This window comes from Pinus tabuliformis, chromosome 2_1 (assembly GCF_031772625.1).
Source record: "Pinus tabuliformis cultivar Carrire ecotype Pingquan chromosome 2_1, CPIR1, whole genome shotgun sequence".
Classification (NCBI taxonomy): Eukaryota; Viridiplantae; Streptophyta; class Pinopsida; order Pinales; family Pinaceae; genus Pinus; species Pinus tabuliformis.
This window is the reverse complement of record NC_142299.1, coordinates 290,983,992-290,997,540: the sequence shown is the minus strand read 5'-3', so window position 1 is coordinate 290,997,540 and position 13,549 is coordinate 290,983,992. Positions and strand designations below refer to the sequence as shown.

General features: G+C 37.9%; 1 protein-coding gene across 7 annotated transcripts in view; it reads left to right on the top strand.

Moving 5' to 3' along the window:
- The window catches only part of LOC149199934 (transcription factor-like protein DPB), an 88,412-nt gene extending 75,250 nt beyond the window's left edge, over nt 1-13,162 (top strand). For 2 of the 7 annotated variants that reach the window (XM_089402560.1, XM_089402566.1), the window contains 4 exons: nt 11,832-11,902; nt 12,078-12,392; nt 12,653-12,724; nt 12,882-13,162. In XM_089402560.1, the coding sequence (XP_089258686.1) occupies nt 11,832-11,902; nt 12,078-12,369 (363 nt within the window). In that variant the 3' untranslated portion in view covers nt 12,370-12,392; nt 12,653-12,724; nt 12,882-13,162. Of the gene's footprint in view, nt 1-11,831; nt 11,903-12,077; nt 12,393-12,652; nt 12,725-12,878 lie in introns of all 7 variants that reach the window. The other 5 variants (XM_089402565.1, XM_089402564.1, XM_089402561.1 and 2 more) reach the window with 5 other exon arrangements.
- The last annotated feature ends 387 nt before the right edge of the window (nt 13,163-13,549 follow it).

Sequence of the window (13,549 nt, the reverse complement as noted above, 5' to 3'; positions counted from 1 at the left end):
ATTCTATAATGATGCTTCTTGCCAAAATGTCATCTTCCTGAAACTTTTCTTTTCCTGCTTGATCAATTGGTTCAGTAACTTTTCCTGTAACAATGCCAAAAACCTTGTGTCTTGCAAGTGGTAAATCAATCCTGGCCTTCCATGCCCTATAATTAGTAGCTCCTTCAAGCTTGTTCTCTGTCTTCAAGAAGTAATTCATGATGAAGAAAATGAAGATGACCAACCAAAAATAAAGAAATGAAGAATCCCAAACTCTTTGAGGTGCTCTCAATGCTTCTTCAAGGTGATCTCACAACTCTTTCCTTTCACCAAAGCTCTGATCCCATGTTGATTTTCTAGTGCAATCAAGACTAGTATAGTTTTTCAAAATTGATGACTACTTCCAATGTTACAAGTAGACTTCTTCCAATCATTAAGTAGTTATACATGAAAAAATTCAACCATTCAATTTCAGTGATAGAGCAATAGAGATCACAATGAACAGTAAACAAGAGACAAAAGACACCAGAAATTAGGCTAGTAGCCAGGACAAAACCCACAAGGGGAAAACCCAACCAATCTTTCCTTATGATTGAGAGAATTTAGTTCATCAATAATACATCATAATATTCCAACAAGATTCCAAAAATCTGACCTCAAAATATCCATCTCAAAACTACTCAACGAAGAGATAAAATGTCAATTCCAGTCAAAGTTTGATCTGCAATAATAGGGCTGAATTTCAACCTGTGGAAGCTCTAAACAGGAGGCCGAAATTTGGTCAATACCTCAGTCAACGAGCCTCTGAAACAGCTCGGCCAAAGCATTAGTCAAGCCTGCGGTCAACCCAAGTCAACTAACCCAAAAATAGAGATGAATTTGCGGTCAAACAAAGTCAACGAGTCTTTGCAATCTTTGGCCTTGCAAGAAAGCCAAAATCTTGGTCAAACAGAAGTGTGTTAGCCCAAGCCAACACTGGTCAAACAGTGGAAAAGGAGCCGGTCTACGTAGACATAAAAAGACTTCTTTTGACTCCTTCGCACGTATGGATGTTGTTGAAGAATCTAGGGCAATTAGTATTAGTAGGATTCTTCTAGGCTTGATAACAATTTGTGAAGTGTTTTTACAATTTATCTTAGCTTGATCTTCTTCTTATTATTAGTGTGTGTGTGTTGACTTCATAAAATTGCTACCAAAAACAAAGAGACAAGAACACAAGATGTTTGACTTTCTGCCAGGGCCAAAACCTCTCCCTCTTGGAGAGGAAAACCCGCACGTAATTCTTCTTATAGAGATTCCAATTAACGGACACCAAGACCTTGACACTTGACCTTCTATGCCACTCCAAGACCAAGACACCATTCTTCTTCCTTGTCATCGTAGAGATCATCATTATTGTTGCACTATCGAGATCTTCATTGCTGCACTTTCACCGAGGTCTTCACCATACCACTGAGATCTCCATGAGGTCTGCTCCTAGACTCACTGAGATCATGACTATCTTACCATAGCTCTGCCTTCACTGAAATCATAGCTGCACTGTACCTTGTCTTCGTCATGGCTTTGATAACATATCTTCACCAATGCACTGAGATCAATGCTTTAAAACTCCGACTCTGACACCGACTCGGTCGAGGGTCGACTCCGACTCCGACTCGGTATTGACTCGGCCAACTCGATTTCAATGACTCGGTCGTTGTAAAAAAATATATTAAATATTTATTTTTTTTATAAAAAAACATAATTTTAAAGATTTTCATTCATGTTTCCAAACACGCAGCATTAGAATATAGATGGAAGACAACATATGATCAAAGTAGGCTCATGAATATATCCATTATATCAAAATGGCACCCAGTGCACTGTCCAATACATACATGATCATGAATCATGATATAGAGATCAAAACAAAAACACATAACCAAGGAGGCTAGAAATGGCCTCTACAACAAAAGTAAACTGTGACCAGTACTACTGGCTAGTAGCTACTGCTAGAGGAGCCAAGATCACGTGGATCAATCTCTGGATCATCATCAGAGTCAGAGCCACACTGTTAACCACCTAAGAGTTACTAAGCCCCTCAAGCTAGATGAAAAGGGCGGCCCTAGAGGTCTATCTAGTATCAACCAAGCTTATGCTTGGAGGTAAGTTGTTAATGCAAGTTAAATTAGAATGCGATGCAAGGATGGAGAGTGATTTTTAGGCTAAGATTCTCTTAATGATTTAGTACTTTAAGTTATGATCAAATTTTTAATTAAGAAAACAAGTACTCGACAATAATATTCAAGAGATAATCTTAACCATAAAACAAGTGCTAATATGATATCAAGATATGCCCAACAACAGAAACGATTCATCAATATGCTCAAGATAGCAACACTATAAGCTAATAGCAACAAAGTGCCAACTAGAGATAACAACAAAATACAATTTGCCATTGTTTCAGTATGAGATGCTAAAGACAAGTATCCAAAGAAGCAGTGAGATTTGTAAATGCTCTTAGTCTACTTCAATACAAACTACCAACGATTGAGATTTTTAATCAATGCCCAAATAGCAAGTCCCTTAGAGCCTAAGTGCCCATGTAAGGTTAGCTTTCAACAAGATGTATTAGCAATGAGACAAGAGAGTTATACCAAGGCTTATTGTATCAAATATTCAACAATATATTTATTATCCAATGCCAACAACCTTATGAGCAAATGAGAACACTTAAAGCTAGCAATGTATTCAGTTTTTTAAATGACACAAATGAGTAACTTTAGGACAGCAGTAAGCTAACTATGAATGATAATTAGGACAGCAGAGACTACTTAAGATGCCAAGTGAGCTAGTTAATTCCAAAATGCCAACAGCGAGCTATCTCTATGCCAAATGCCTTAAACAAGCCCAAATTAATTTGAAATGCAGATGAAGAGAAAATTATGGTACTGATGAATTTTCAGATTTCAAATTACAGCATTAAGATATCCAAATACCAAATATGTCAAACATTAAGATATACCAAATACCAAATATGTCCCAGAATTCTTACTTTCTTTTGAATTAAATTAGAGTTTTTGAGGTAGAGGTCAAACAGAAAAAAGGAGCTTATGGAACTGAGGAATTTTCAGACTTTTGCAATGCTTATGACAGTCAGCACTAAGCTATGTAATGAGCCCAGAAAATGATAAGCCAATTAATGCAATGGATTATTGATCTTCTTAAACAATTTTAGGCTACTTATATGATTGTTTCACCACTGTTATGCAATATTAATTGACTGAAACAAGAAGGTAAGGGCTAGAAAATGCACACCAGAGAGCCCCAAGGGCTTGGAGACACTTGCCAGATTTGTCAACAAAATCCTTCCAAAAGATAGTCCACCTGTAAAAGCAGATCTTACCCCAAGTTTACTGCAAATACCAATGATCTGGCTCAGAAAGTTCGATGACTTTCCAAACAGTGACTGCAAAGCAATGTGGGATAGGAGAGGGCTGATTGGGAGCCAATGCTGGGGAAAGGAGGGATGCTGTGAGGTTTTGAGGCCTGCCTTGAGGAGATGAGGGGCAGCGTTGAGGGCTGAGAGGTCTTAGAGGCCACAGGAGTGAGGACCACGGGGAATAGAGGGGGTTGAGAAGGCAACACAGCCCAAAATAGGGACTGCGTTAAGGCTGGACAGAGGGAGAAAGGCCTGATGCTGCCTGTTCTGGCCTCCTTTTCCCTGCGGCACTCAAGCAATTAAAAAAAAAAAAAAAAACAACAACAACAACAACAACGCTGTTTTTTATGTGCCTGGGCCCGCTGTACATAACCTGGCCAGGTTAATACGGACTCGGCCGGCTCGGTATTAACCCAACCGACCGAACCAAATACTTGGCCGGGTTGATATTTTGAGGCCTGGCTCGGACCAACTCAGCCGAGTCAGTTCCGAGCCGGCCGTTTTTTAAAACACTGATTGAGATATGCATCATGACTTTATCTCCACTAGGATTATAATCGAGATATTTATCTTCATTAGGATCACTATTGATATCATGATTATAGTGATGATTGTGTCTATGATATAGATACTTCACCAAGATCCTTACTGTGACCCTGTGACTAGGCCGAGACAACAGAGAGATATGTGAGGACTTCACTGTATCTATCACCGAGACTGCACCTTACTGTCCTGCACCCATCCGAGAATCTGTCCTGTACCCATTTGAGATTCTATCTACACCCATCCGAGATCTCAGAGCCTTGTTTGAGATTTTTCTTGCTCTTTTGCGCAGACCTAATGGGGTATATATAAATAAGCCGACATGAGTGTGAACTATTGTGTCATTAATTGAGCCGACATGACTGCGCTTCTAATTCATTTGTAGGCCGACGTGACTGCCCTTTTAATTCATTTGTAGGCCAACATGACTGGGATTTACATCGTTTTGCTGGCAGTCTTCTTCTTTGAAGGATGGTGCTTGTCCTGGAGGGCTACTTGACACTAGGTTGACTCATGTACACTACATAAATGCTCAAGAGGAGCTCTTTAACATAATTTTGACTCTTCGACTTTCCTAGGCCTATAGAATGAGCAAGAAACTCATTCATATAAAATAATATTTCTTTTTTATGACAAGTACAAAGATCAAAATTATATTGACAAATACTGAACCTAGTTACACTTTTCTTCAACAAATGTATCTTTGTGATTTTAGTTCGATGTGATGGATGAGAAGTGTGTCAAATGAACTCCAACGATGCCTTATTTAGATGTGAGTTAGGAGGTACCTTTTGACACATGTGGGGCCTTCTTGTCCTTCTAGAGGCTGACTTGGTCAAACTTGAAAATTTGAATTTTCTCGATTAATTTCCAATGAAAATACCAACCATAGCTACCCATTTTTCAACAATTATCTCACATCACTCTTTGTAGAGGTGATTCAAGAGGATTATGCTAGGGTGGTCACTACAAGAAAAGACAACAAATGTGTAGTAATTTGTAACTACAAAGCAATAATTCATGCCTCCCTTTGGGGTAGTCATGTCATTGTTTGATCAAATGATGGCATTTGCGAGCGTTTATGGTTTTATGGGGCAATATCCATTGCTTGTTGGTCTATTGGTGCAATTTGGTTCTCTTTGGTTACCTTCATGTTGAAGAATCTAGGGCAATGTAGGTTAATGGGGTTCTTCTAGTCATGATAACTATTTGTGAGATGTTTTTAATTTTTCTTGTTAGCACAATCTTTAATATTAGAGTGTGTCTTCTTAGATCATCAAATAGCTACCAAAACAAAAGAGACAAGAACACAAGATGTTGGCTTTCTGCCAGGGCCAAAACATCTCACTCTTTGAGAGGAAAACCCAAACAAAATTCTTCTTATAAAGACTCCAATTGACGAATACCAAGACCATGACCCTTGATCTATTAGGCCACTCTAAGACCAAGACACCAATCCTCTTCTTTGTCACTGCTGAGATCATCTTCATCACTGCCGCTTCATCGAGTTCATCATTAATGCACCTTTACTGAGATATTCATCATAACAATGAGACAATTATTGCTGCACCATAGCTCCACCTTCACTTAGATCATTGCTGCACTCTCACTGAGATCATCACCATGTCAACGAGGTCTCTATACTGAGATATGTATATGTATACATATGAGAGCTGCACCGAGATCTTCATCATGACCTTGTCTTCACCAAGATTATGACCGAGACCATGATCACTACTATACTGAGATCATGACTGAGTTCAGAATGTATGCCGAGACATGTATACCGAGACAGAGTGTCATTATGGGATCACCAAGATCCTCATCATCTGAGACTGTGACTGTGTCTGCCGAGAGTGTATTACTTAAAGATCTTCATCACACATGTGCCAAGATTGTGACTGCGTTTTTCCTTGCACCGAGATCTGTATCATCAATTTACCATTGAGGAGGAGACTGCAATTTCCTTGCACCGAGATCTGTACCACCGAGGAGGAGACTGTAATCACTTACTGTAATTACTCACGAAGTTTCAGAGGTGTCCAAGATTGTACCCTACTGTACCCATCCGAAAGTTACATGTCCGAGATCTGTACCCATCCGAAGTTGCAGAGATGTCCGAATTGTCTGCTCCTGTAATGCTGATCTTATACGCCTATTTATAGTGGTTACTCACCATAATAAGCCGACATGATATAGTGAAGTGTTGTGTCTCCTTGTTTGATCCGACATCACTGCTTTTTATTCATTTTGTAGACCGACATGACGAAGAGGATTGTGCTTGTCATTTGGAGGACTTCTTGACTTTCTATAGACTTGTATACATTGAACATAGGCTCAAGAAGAGCTTCTTCATACATGACATTGGCTCTTTGACTTATTAATAAATCTTAAGGCTCTCAATGGGAGCCACTAATAAATAAACCTCTTGCTCATGAAACCCATGCAGCAAGGGATACAAAAATATTTTTTTTCTCTTTATTACATCATTTACATCGGTCATAATTACATGTCATTATGAAGACCGGACCTAGTTACACTTTCTTCAACACTTCAAGGATGTTTTCTTCACACGAGATATGGGTTTCCATAATAGAAAGGGATTTCACATTTGAAAATAGTCTCTCCAAATTTAAGAGTTCCGTAAGGATTCAACACATAATGGCCTATGTATATTGTTGTCTAATATTTTTCCGATTTTGGTTTTTGGAAAAAAAATTGGGAGATAACTTGATTGTATAGAATATGCATAAAATTTTCAATTTTTTCAAAAACATTATATATTCATCTTCATCAATGTAAATCCAAACCATTAGACACCAAATATTTAAAGTTTTCTCATGTATATATAGCATTTAAGGGTGAATATAGCAAAACAATACAAGCATGGTACATATTGGAGCCAAACTATATAAACAATGAGGTTCTAAATGGCTTCTAGACTCCAACAAAACCAACAATGATACTGTAACAAGTCATCCCCTAGACTTGGATCCTCATCATCAATATCACCTAGGTACATCACTAGTGCTTGGAACCTTGATGATGTAAGTGGTCCAAGTCCATCTAGCCTAAGTCATCATCTTCAAATGTTGTTGACCATTATGAGGGATCAATATCCTCCAACACGGTGAGACTTGTATTAGGTGTTTTGTTCTGCGTTGTGCCTCAATTGAAGGTTTTGTATTGTGCAAAGAATAAAGCATTCTATAGTTGTTATTCCAAACGATTTCTCTTATTCAATTGTATGCACTCAAAGATAGATGAATAATGTTCACACACTGGAAAGTGCTACGTTGCAAATTGAGGGCATTGAATATCAATTGTGCGTAGCTGTAATAAGAGTCAAAGACAATTAGAAAATTAAAGAAATGAGTAGCTTGAAACTTTGACTAGAATTTTTCAATGTCTAGAACAATGAATAATGGAACTTAGAAACTTTGAAATTGCTTACCTGGTTTTTCATTAGCTCTTTGTTGAATAGCCATGACATTGCCAAAGATACCTTTTCTTTGATTGAAATCACCGAGTTGCTTGTGTATTATCATTCTGGTCACTTGGATTGGCAACAATATGCTCTATGCATGAGTACAATCTATCTTTCACCTCCCCATCTTCACTCTCTTTAAAGTTACATGTGCAATGGTAACTTGGGTTCATATATTACCCAATTGCATGTATAGGTTGATGGAGTTGGGTGTTCCATCTATTGTCAATGGTCCACCAAATACAAAAATACATTGGTTTTCTATCATTGTATGCTGCCCTTATATGTGCGTTGGCTTGACCTATGTCTTCAAAAATATAACCCATGGCCATTTTATCCCCATTGACCATCTGGTGCATGTTAACAATGGGTTTGGTAACATTGACGTTCCCTTTTTCTTTAGACCAAAAAGAGGTCTCATAATCTTTACATATACATTCTTCTCAATATGCTTGTCAATCCAATCAGATGTGAATGCAGTCCACTCATTAGAGGAAAACATTTTCCTCAAGTAATTCTTTTTGGAAATGGGAGATTGCAAATTTGTGATGTTTGGCTTAACAAGTTCTTTTCCCTTCGTGTTTGACCTCATATAAGGTTCAATACACTTGTGATTGTAGAGGTATTTGGTAATGCACTTCCCTTATCTACTACCGTCTTCACCCAAGGTTCTTTGCTTCTATCCTCAAGCAAAAGGTCCAGGGAGTGTGCAACGAATGGAGTTTTGAAAATGGTTTGGTGTTTATTCTCCAATGACCTGTAAATCGTTATCAGGAATGACCTGTGAATCATTTTGATGGAGCAGCCATTGTTCCTTATGCAGATTCTTCCTTGTGTCCTTGGATATCAGGAGTGATATACCTTCTAGATCTAGGGCTCCTCCTAGGATTGCATAACTAGAGTCTCCTTTAGTCCTGAGTATTCTCTAGATGACATTATTAGGCATTGCATCAGCCCCTTTATGTTGACTGATGACTTGGTTGAGGGGCCTTCTTCTCTCTCTCCTCTCATTCAGCCTTGGCCTCTAGTTCTAGAAGACCTAGACATCCAATCTTTATTTTTGTCATGGTTTTGTTTTTCTTTGGCTACATAATTAGCTCTCTTTCTGTTTTGATAGAGTAGCAACAGGAGTTGTTTTGGCAAGTGTTGTGTCTCCCAGCGTGGGTGGTGCACCCCCACATTTCCCATGCTCTAGGGAGAATGGGGTACCAGGGAAAATGTTTCCCCCCATCTCCCTTTTGGAGAAACGTTGGGGGAAATGTTCCCCGATGTGGGGGATGCATCCCCCAAAAGGGAACTATTGTGTGCACCTATGCCCCCCCCAAGGAAATGGGTGCTTTTGGGCGTACCCCTAGAAAATGGGTGCTTTTGGGTATCCTCCATTAAAGAGCGACTTCTAGGTGTCCCTCCAATTTTTTTTGCCTAAAAGCTTAAAAAATGAAAAAATAAAAAACAAAAGCGATATATAAAAAACTTTGTCATTCACTATTTGCCTTCCTTATTCACTTTCACTCCGTGATGTTCATTTTATTTTCAATGTTCATTGTCCATTGTTAGTTTTCAGCTTTGACTTTTGAGTCTTTACTTTATATACCAAATACCTCAGACCGAGTCTGTGACTTGTCACTCTTTACTATTTTCTAGTTTGAGTAATTTCAATTTAATATTACAGACTTCAGTATCTACTATTTTTCTTAGTACTAATTAGATTCCAGATTGATGAATTTAAATCAGTGTATCAGTATTTTACTCTTTCTGTTTCATTTACGCTTTATGAACCTATGTATTTCATTACTGAATTTGAATCTGAATCATATTTATATCATTTACAAATTTGAATTTAGTAATATTTTACTGTTTACTGTTTAGTATTTACATTGTACAATGATAAATTTGCATGTGGTGAATTGTAATTGTTGGGATTTTATCATTAGTATTTTCATTTTTATATTTTAGAGGCGGGGACCCCAATGTCCCACGGCCCCCCCCCTGAATTTCCCCCAAATTTGGGTTGCTTTCACACGTCCCTCGTGTTCGTCTCCCTGCTCCCACACCCTCCTGTTCTGGAAACATGGTGGAACATTGGTTTTCGCACTTACTCTTTGTACTTACACTGGATGCAGTTTTGAGTCCCATTGACTTACTCATTCTGGTCAGTCCTTGGACATTAATATATATCATCTCATTTTGAGGATGTCATGCTGCTTACACAGTCTCTCCTGCCTTCAGATAGGGTTTCTTCCTATTTTCCTGGTCATTTAACATGGTCTCAATGAGCTTAAAAATAATTTTCCTGTTTATGTCTGTTTGTCTTTAACAGCTGCTGTTTTACATTTAAATTTTTGACAGCTTTGCTGACTGGTTTAAGAGCAAGTGGTTATGTTCTATATACTGATGAGGAAGATGTTTCTTGATTGTTGAGAGAAGAAGGAGATCATCTTTCCTTTTTACATTAGATGCTTTTCCATGATGGTTGGTTATAATCAGACAAATTAAAGCTAGATAAGCAAGCCAATAAGGCAAAGGGGTTTTCATGGCAAGGCCACAGCCAAAAGGGTTAGATCTGTAAAGTGAAATCTAGGATGTTTCTTTTTGTTGAAGAATGTAACTAGTGTCTGTCTTCATAATTGTCTTTGTTAAAAGAAAAGAAAAATAATTTTTTATTAAAGAAAGATTGACTTATTAAAGCACGGGTTTCATGTTTGGGTCAATGGTCAATAGGTCAAGCCTCCATTGAAGGCTTCTAGGATTTTTGTTGAGTCAAAGTCAAAGTCATTATTTGTAAGAGACCCTTCTTGGGCTCCTCAAAGTCAAGAAAATTTTATTGAGTCAAATATGTCATGTTTCCTTCTCCACCAAGTCTGCCCCAAAGAGAGATCAAGTCGGCTTCATGAAGAATTTGGCCAGCTCCAAGAGACTATAAATAAAGATGTATTCGACCTACTTGAGGAGAGAGATGATAAGGATATTGAAGTATACAGTTCGGGTAGAAAGAGAAGTATGAAGTTAAGAAGGAAAAGAGACAAAATCTTCTGCCACATGTGCTATTACAGGGCTGAGATATTTTGAGATGTTGTGGGTCAGAAATGGCTACTGCAGGTCTGAGGTCCAAGGTATCTGAGATGTTGCAGGTCTGAGATATTTCAAGATGAAGTTGCATTTTGACTAGGTTTGATTTTTGGAAAGATTGATGAAGCATCTCTATTGAAGGCTGACTTGGTGGAGAAGGAAGGTCCTTTCGTCTGGTCTGTGGTCTTGGTTTGTCTCAATTTGATTTGAATATACTAGTGGAAGAGTTGGACTGGGTTTTCCCCTAGGTAGGGGTTTTGCGCTGGCTGAGTGCCTACAGCTTGTGTCCCATGTTATGATCCTAATTGTTTGGCATTTGTCTTGATGAAAGAAACATAATAAAATGAAAGAAGAACTAATAAGAAGAAAAGAGCAATCACAAGAAAATATCGAAGTCTAAGAGAAATCTACCTAAAGAACCTAATCCATATGATGCCCTAGATTTCTCAACACTTTTCAAGACTCGAGGTGTAATTATGAGTAGAGTTGGACAAAACACAATAATTCACTGGTAAGGTATTTAAAAAAAGTAGGACTTTTCTTTTGAGTTTCAAGATGACTAAAATTGCTTTAAAGATAAGAACAGTTAATGTGACATTTAAAAACCACCAACTGATAATCATAATCCTTTAGAGTGGAGCCTGGACAGCATCTTCAATCTAAATTTATCCAACTTGTTGATAAATGAAGAGCAGAAGTGGAATGCTGTATGGAAACCAATCCACTGATCTTTAAGTTGTAAAATAACTTCCATTGCCCATGTCACGAATTATCACATTCGAGCCAACCTTGATGTCCTTTGTCCCTTGTTGGAGCCAACCTTTAATCTTGGCAGGATCATGTTGCAATCCCCTGATCTTTAAGTTGTAAAATAACTTCCATTGCCCATGTCAAGAATTATCACATTTGAGCCAATCTTCATGTCCTTTGTCCCTTGTTGGAGCCAACCTTGAATCTTGGCAGGATCATGTGGCTTACTACTCACTGTCTTTGGTTATCCAAGATCATGTGGCTTACTACTCACTGTCTTTGGTTATCCAAGATGCACTGCTGTGCAGTATTATTTCCATGTTGCTTTATTCAATATAACAATGACTCTATTCTATCCTCAAACTGGCCCAATTTTAGTAGTGGGCAAGAGACAGATTCGTGGGCTGTTGCTGTGTGGTCAATGGCAATTAGGGTTGTTGCTAAATCGATGATGAGTTCAGGGTTATAACCATCTAAACTGAGAGTGGTTCTTTAATCTGGTGCCAAAATTGATAATAATGTTTTTCGGTTTTACATTTTTGATGTATAATTTATTTCTCTTGAATTTGCCTGCCAAAACAGACTCATCCCCGTGCCACTGTTGAAATTGAGATCTCTGAAGACATGCAGTTAGTTCACTTCGACTTTAACAGGTATTTTTGGGGTTTTCTCATTCAGTATTTTCTGTAATAATATATTTTTCCTACATTGAATCCTTTATTGATGATTCTCTTATAGGTTCAAGGTCAAATGCTAGAGATGGATTTATAACTTGAGCCTTTGTTCTGTGGTAGTATTTACAAGTATTTATTAATTTTTATTTTGCAGCACACCATTTGGGCTCCATGATGATGCATATGTACTGAAAGAAATGAACTTTTGTAAAAGGCCATTTAGCACTGGTGCAGATAGTGGCCATGAAGATTGCTGCAATGGAACTGGACTCGCTGAATGCAAGTCACCTGAATCTAATGTGTGCCAGAATCTCATACCGTCTCATTCTCCATTGCCAAGTGTTGGAACTTCCTATCCTATGTCTTCTACTCCTGGGAGAACATACTCTACTCCACCTGTTCCAGGCATATTAAAAGCTCGTGTCAAGCATGAAAATATGACATAAATGAAACCAGGTGTTGCTTTTGTGTAAGTTTGTATTTGTAAAATTTTTGGTGCTCTGAGATATGTTCGAGCTTTCTATGAAGGTTTCTTCTTTGAATATTCGCTTATGAAAAGTTTATCTATATATTAGGTTTTAGCATGGGTTGTCTGATACCTCTCATGGAAGAATCATGTCATGTTTTGAGCTATAAAAGCTGTATATTAACACCCTTTTTTAAGCGCCTGTTTCCTTCACAGTGCTTTAAGATTCAGTATATCTCATCACGTCCTCTGCTACATTATAGGTAAATGCGTGGCTATTGTATTCACCACATGAAGTACATACAATTGATGATTTCCTGCCATTCATTGAAGCGGTAAATCTGCTAGCTCTTATCCATAGATCACTTAAATCCACATTGTATTAATCATCTTTGTTGTTATTAGCACTGACTGTTAAATGTAAATTTTCCCTCAAGATACTGTACCTAAATAAGTTCCTTTGATGCTTTTCATGTACCTGAATAAAAGCAGTCTTCAGTGATTGGCAGTTAACGTTATGGATTGAGCAATTTCCACAATATGGTTTTCTACCAGAAGCTACCAAGTGCATGTGTCAAATGGATTGGTAATCTTTTGTTACATCAAAATTGTAGAGCTACTTTTTCTGTTGAGAAAGTTCACGAGTGTGCCATGAATAGGGGAACATAGCTATGAAATGGGGAACATAGCTATGAATAGTTATATTGCAAACTGAAAAACACCATCTGAACATTGCAGAATGCATAATGATAAGCTATCTGACATTTGAGTTATTTATGGTCCTATGAATTGCTGAAACTACCTCATAGACTATTGCAAAGCAATGTCTCAGTAACTAACATAATGCCAGACTGCACAGTAGGCAATAGTTGGATCAATTTTTAGTTTCATTTTTATCTTCGAAAATTGCAGCTAATGTTTCATGATGCACAGAAAATGACAGATGAGATGATCATACACCAGTGGGCCAAGGCATGGGCATGTGGAATATGCCTTGGCACTGATTAACTGTTTTTTCTCCGAAGAACCCTATGCCAGATGAGAACTGTTTTTCTATATCTGTTTGTGAATGCCAGCTGAAACTGATTTACTATATCTGTTTCTGATTAACCTTATCCCAGATGAAAACTATTTTTCTAGATCTGATTCTGAACAACCCT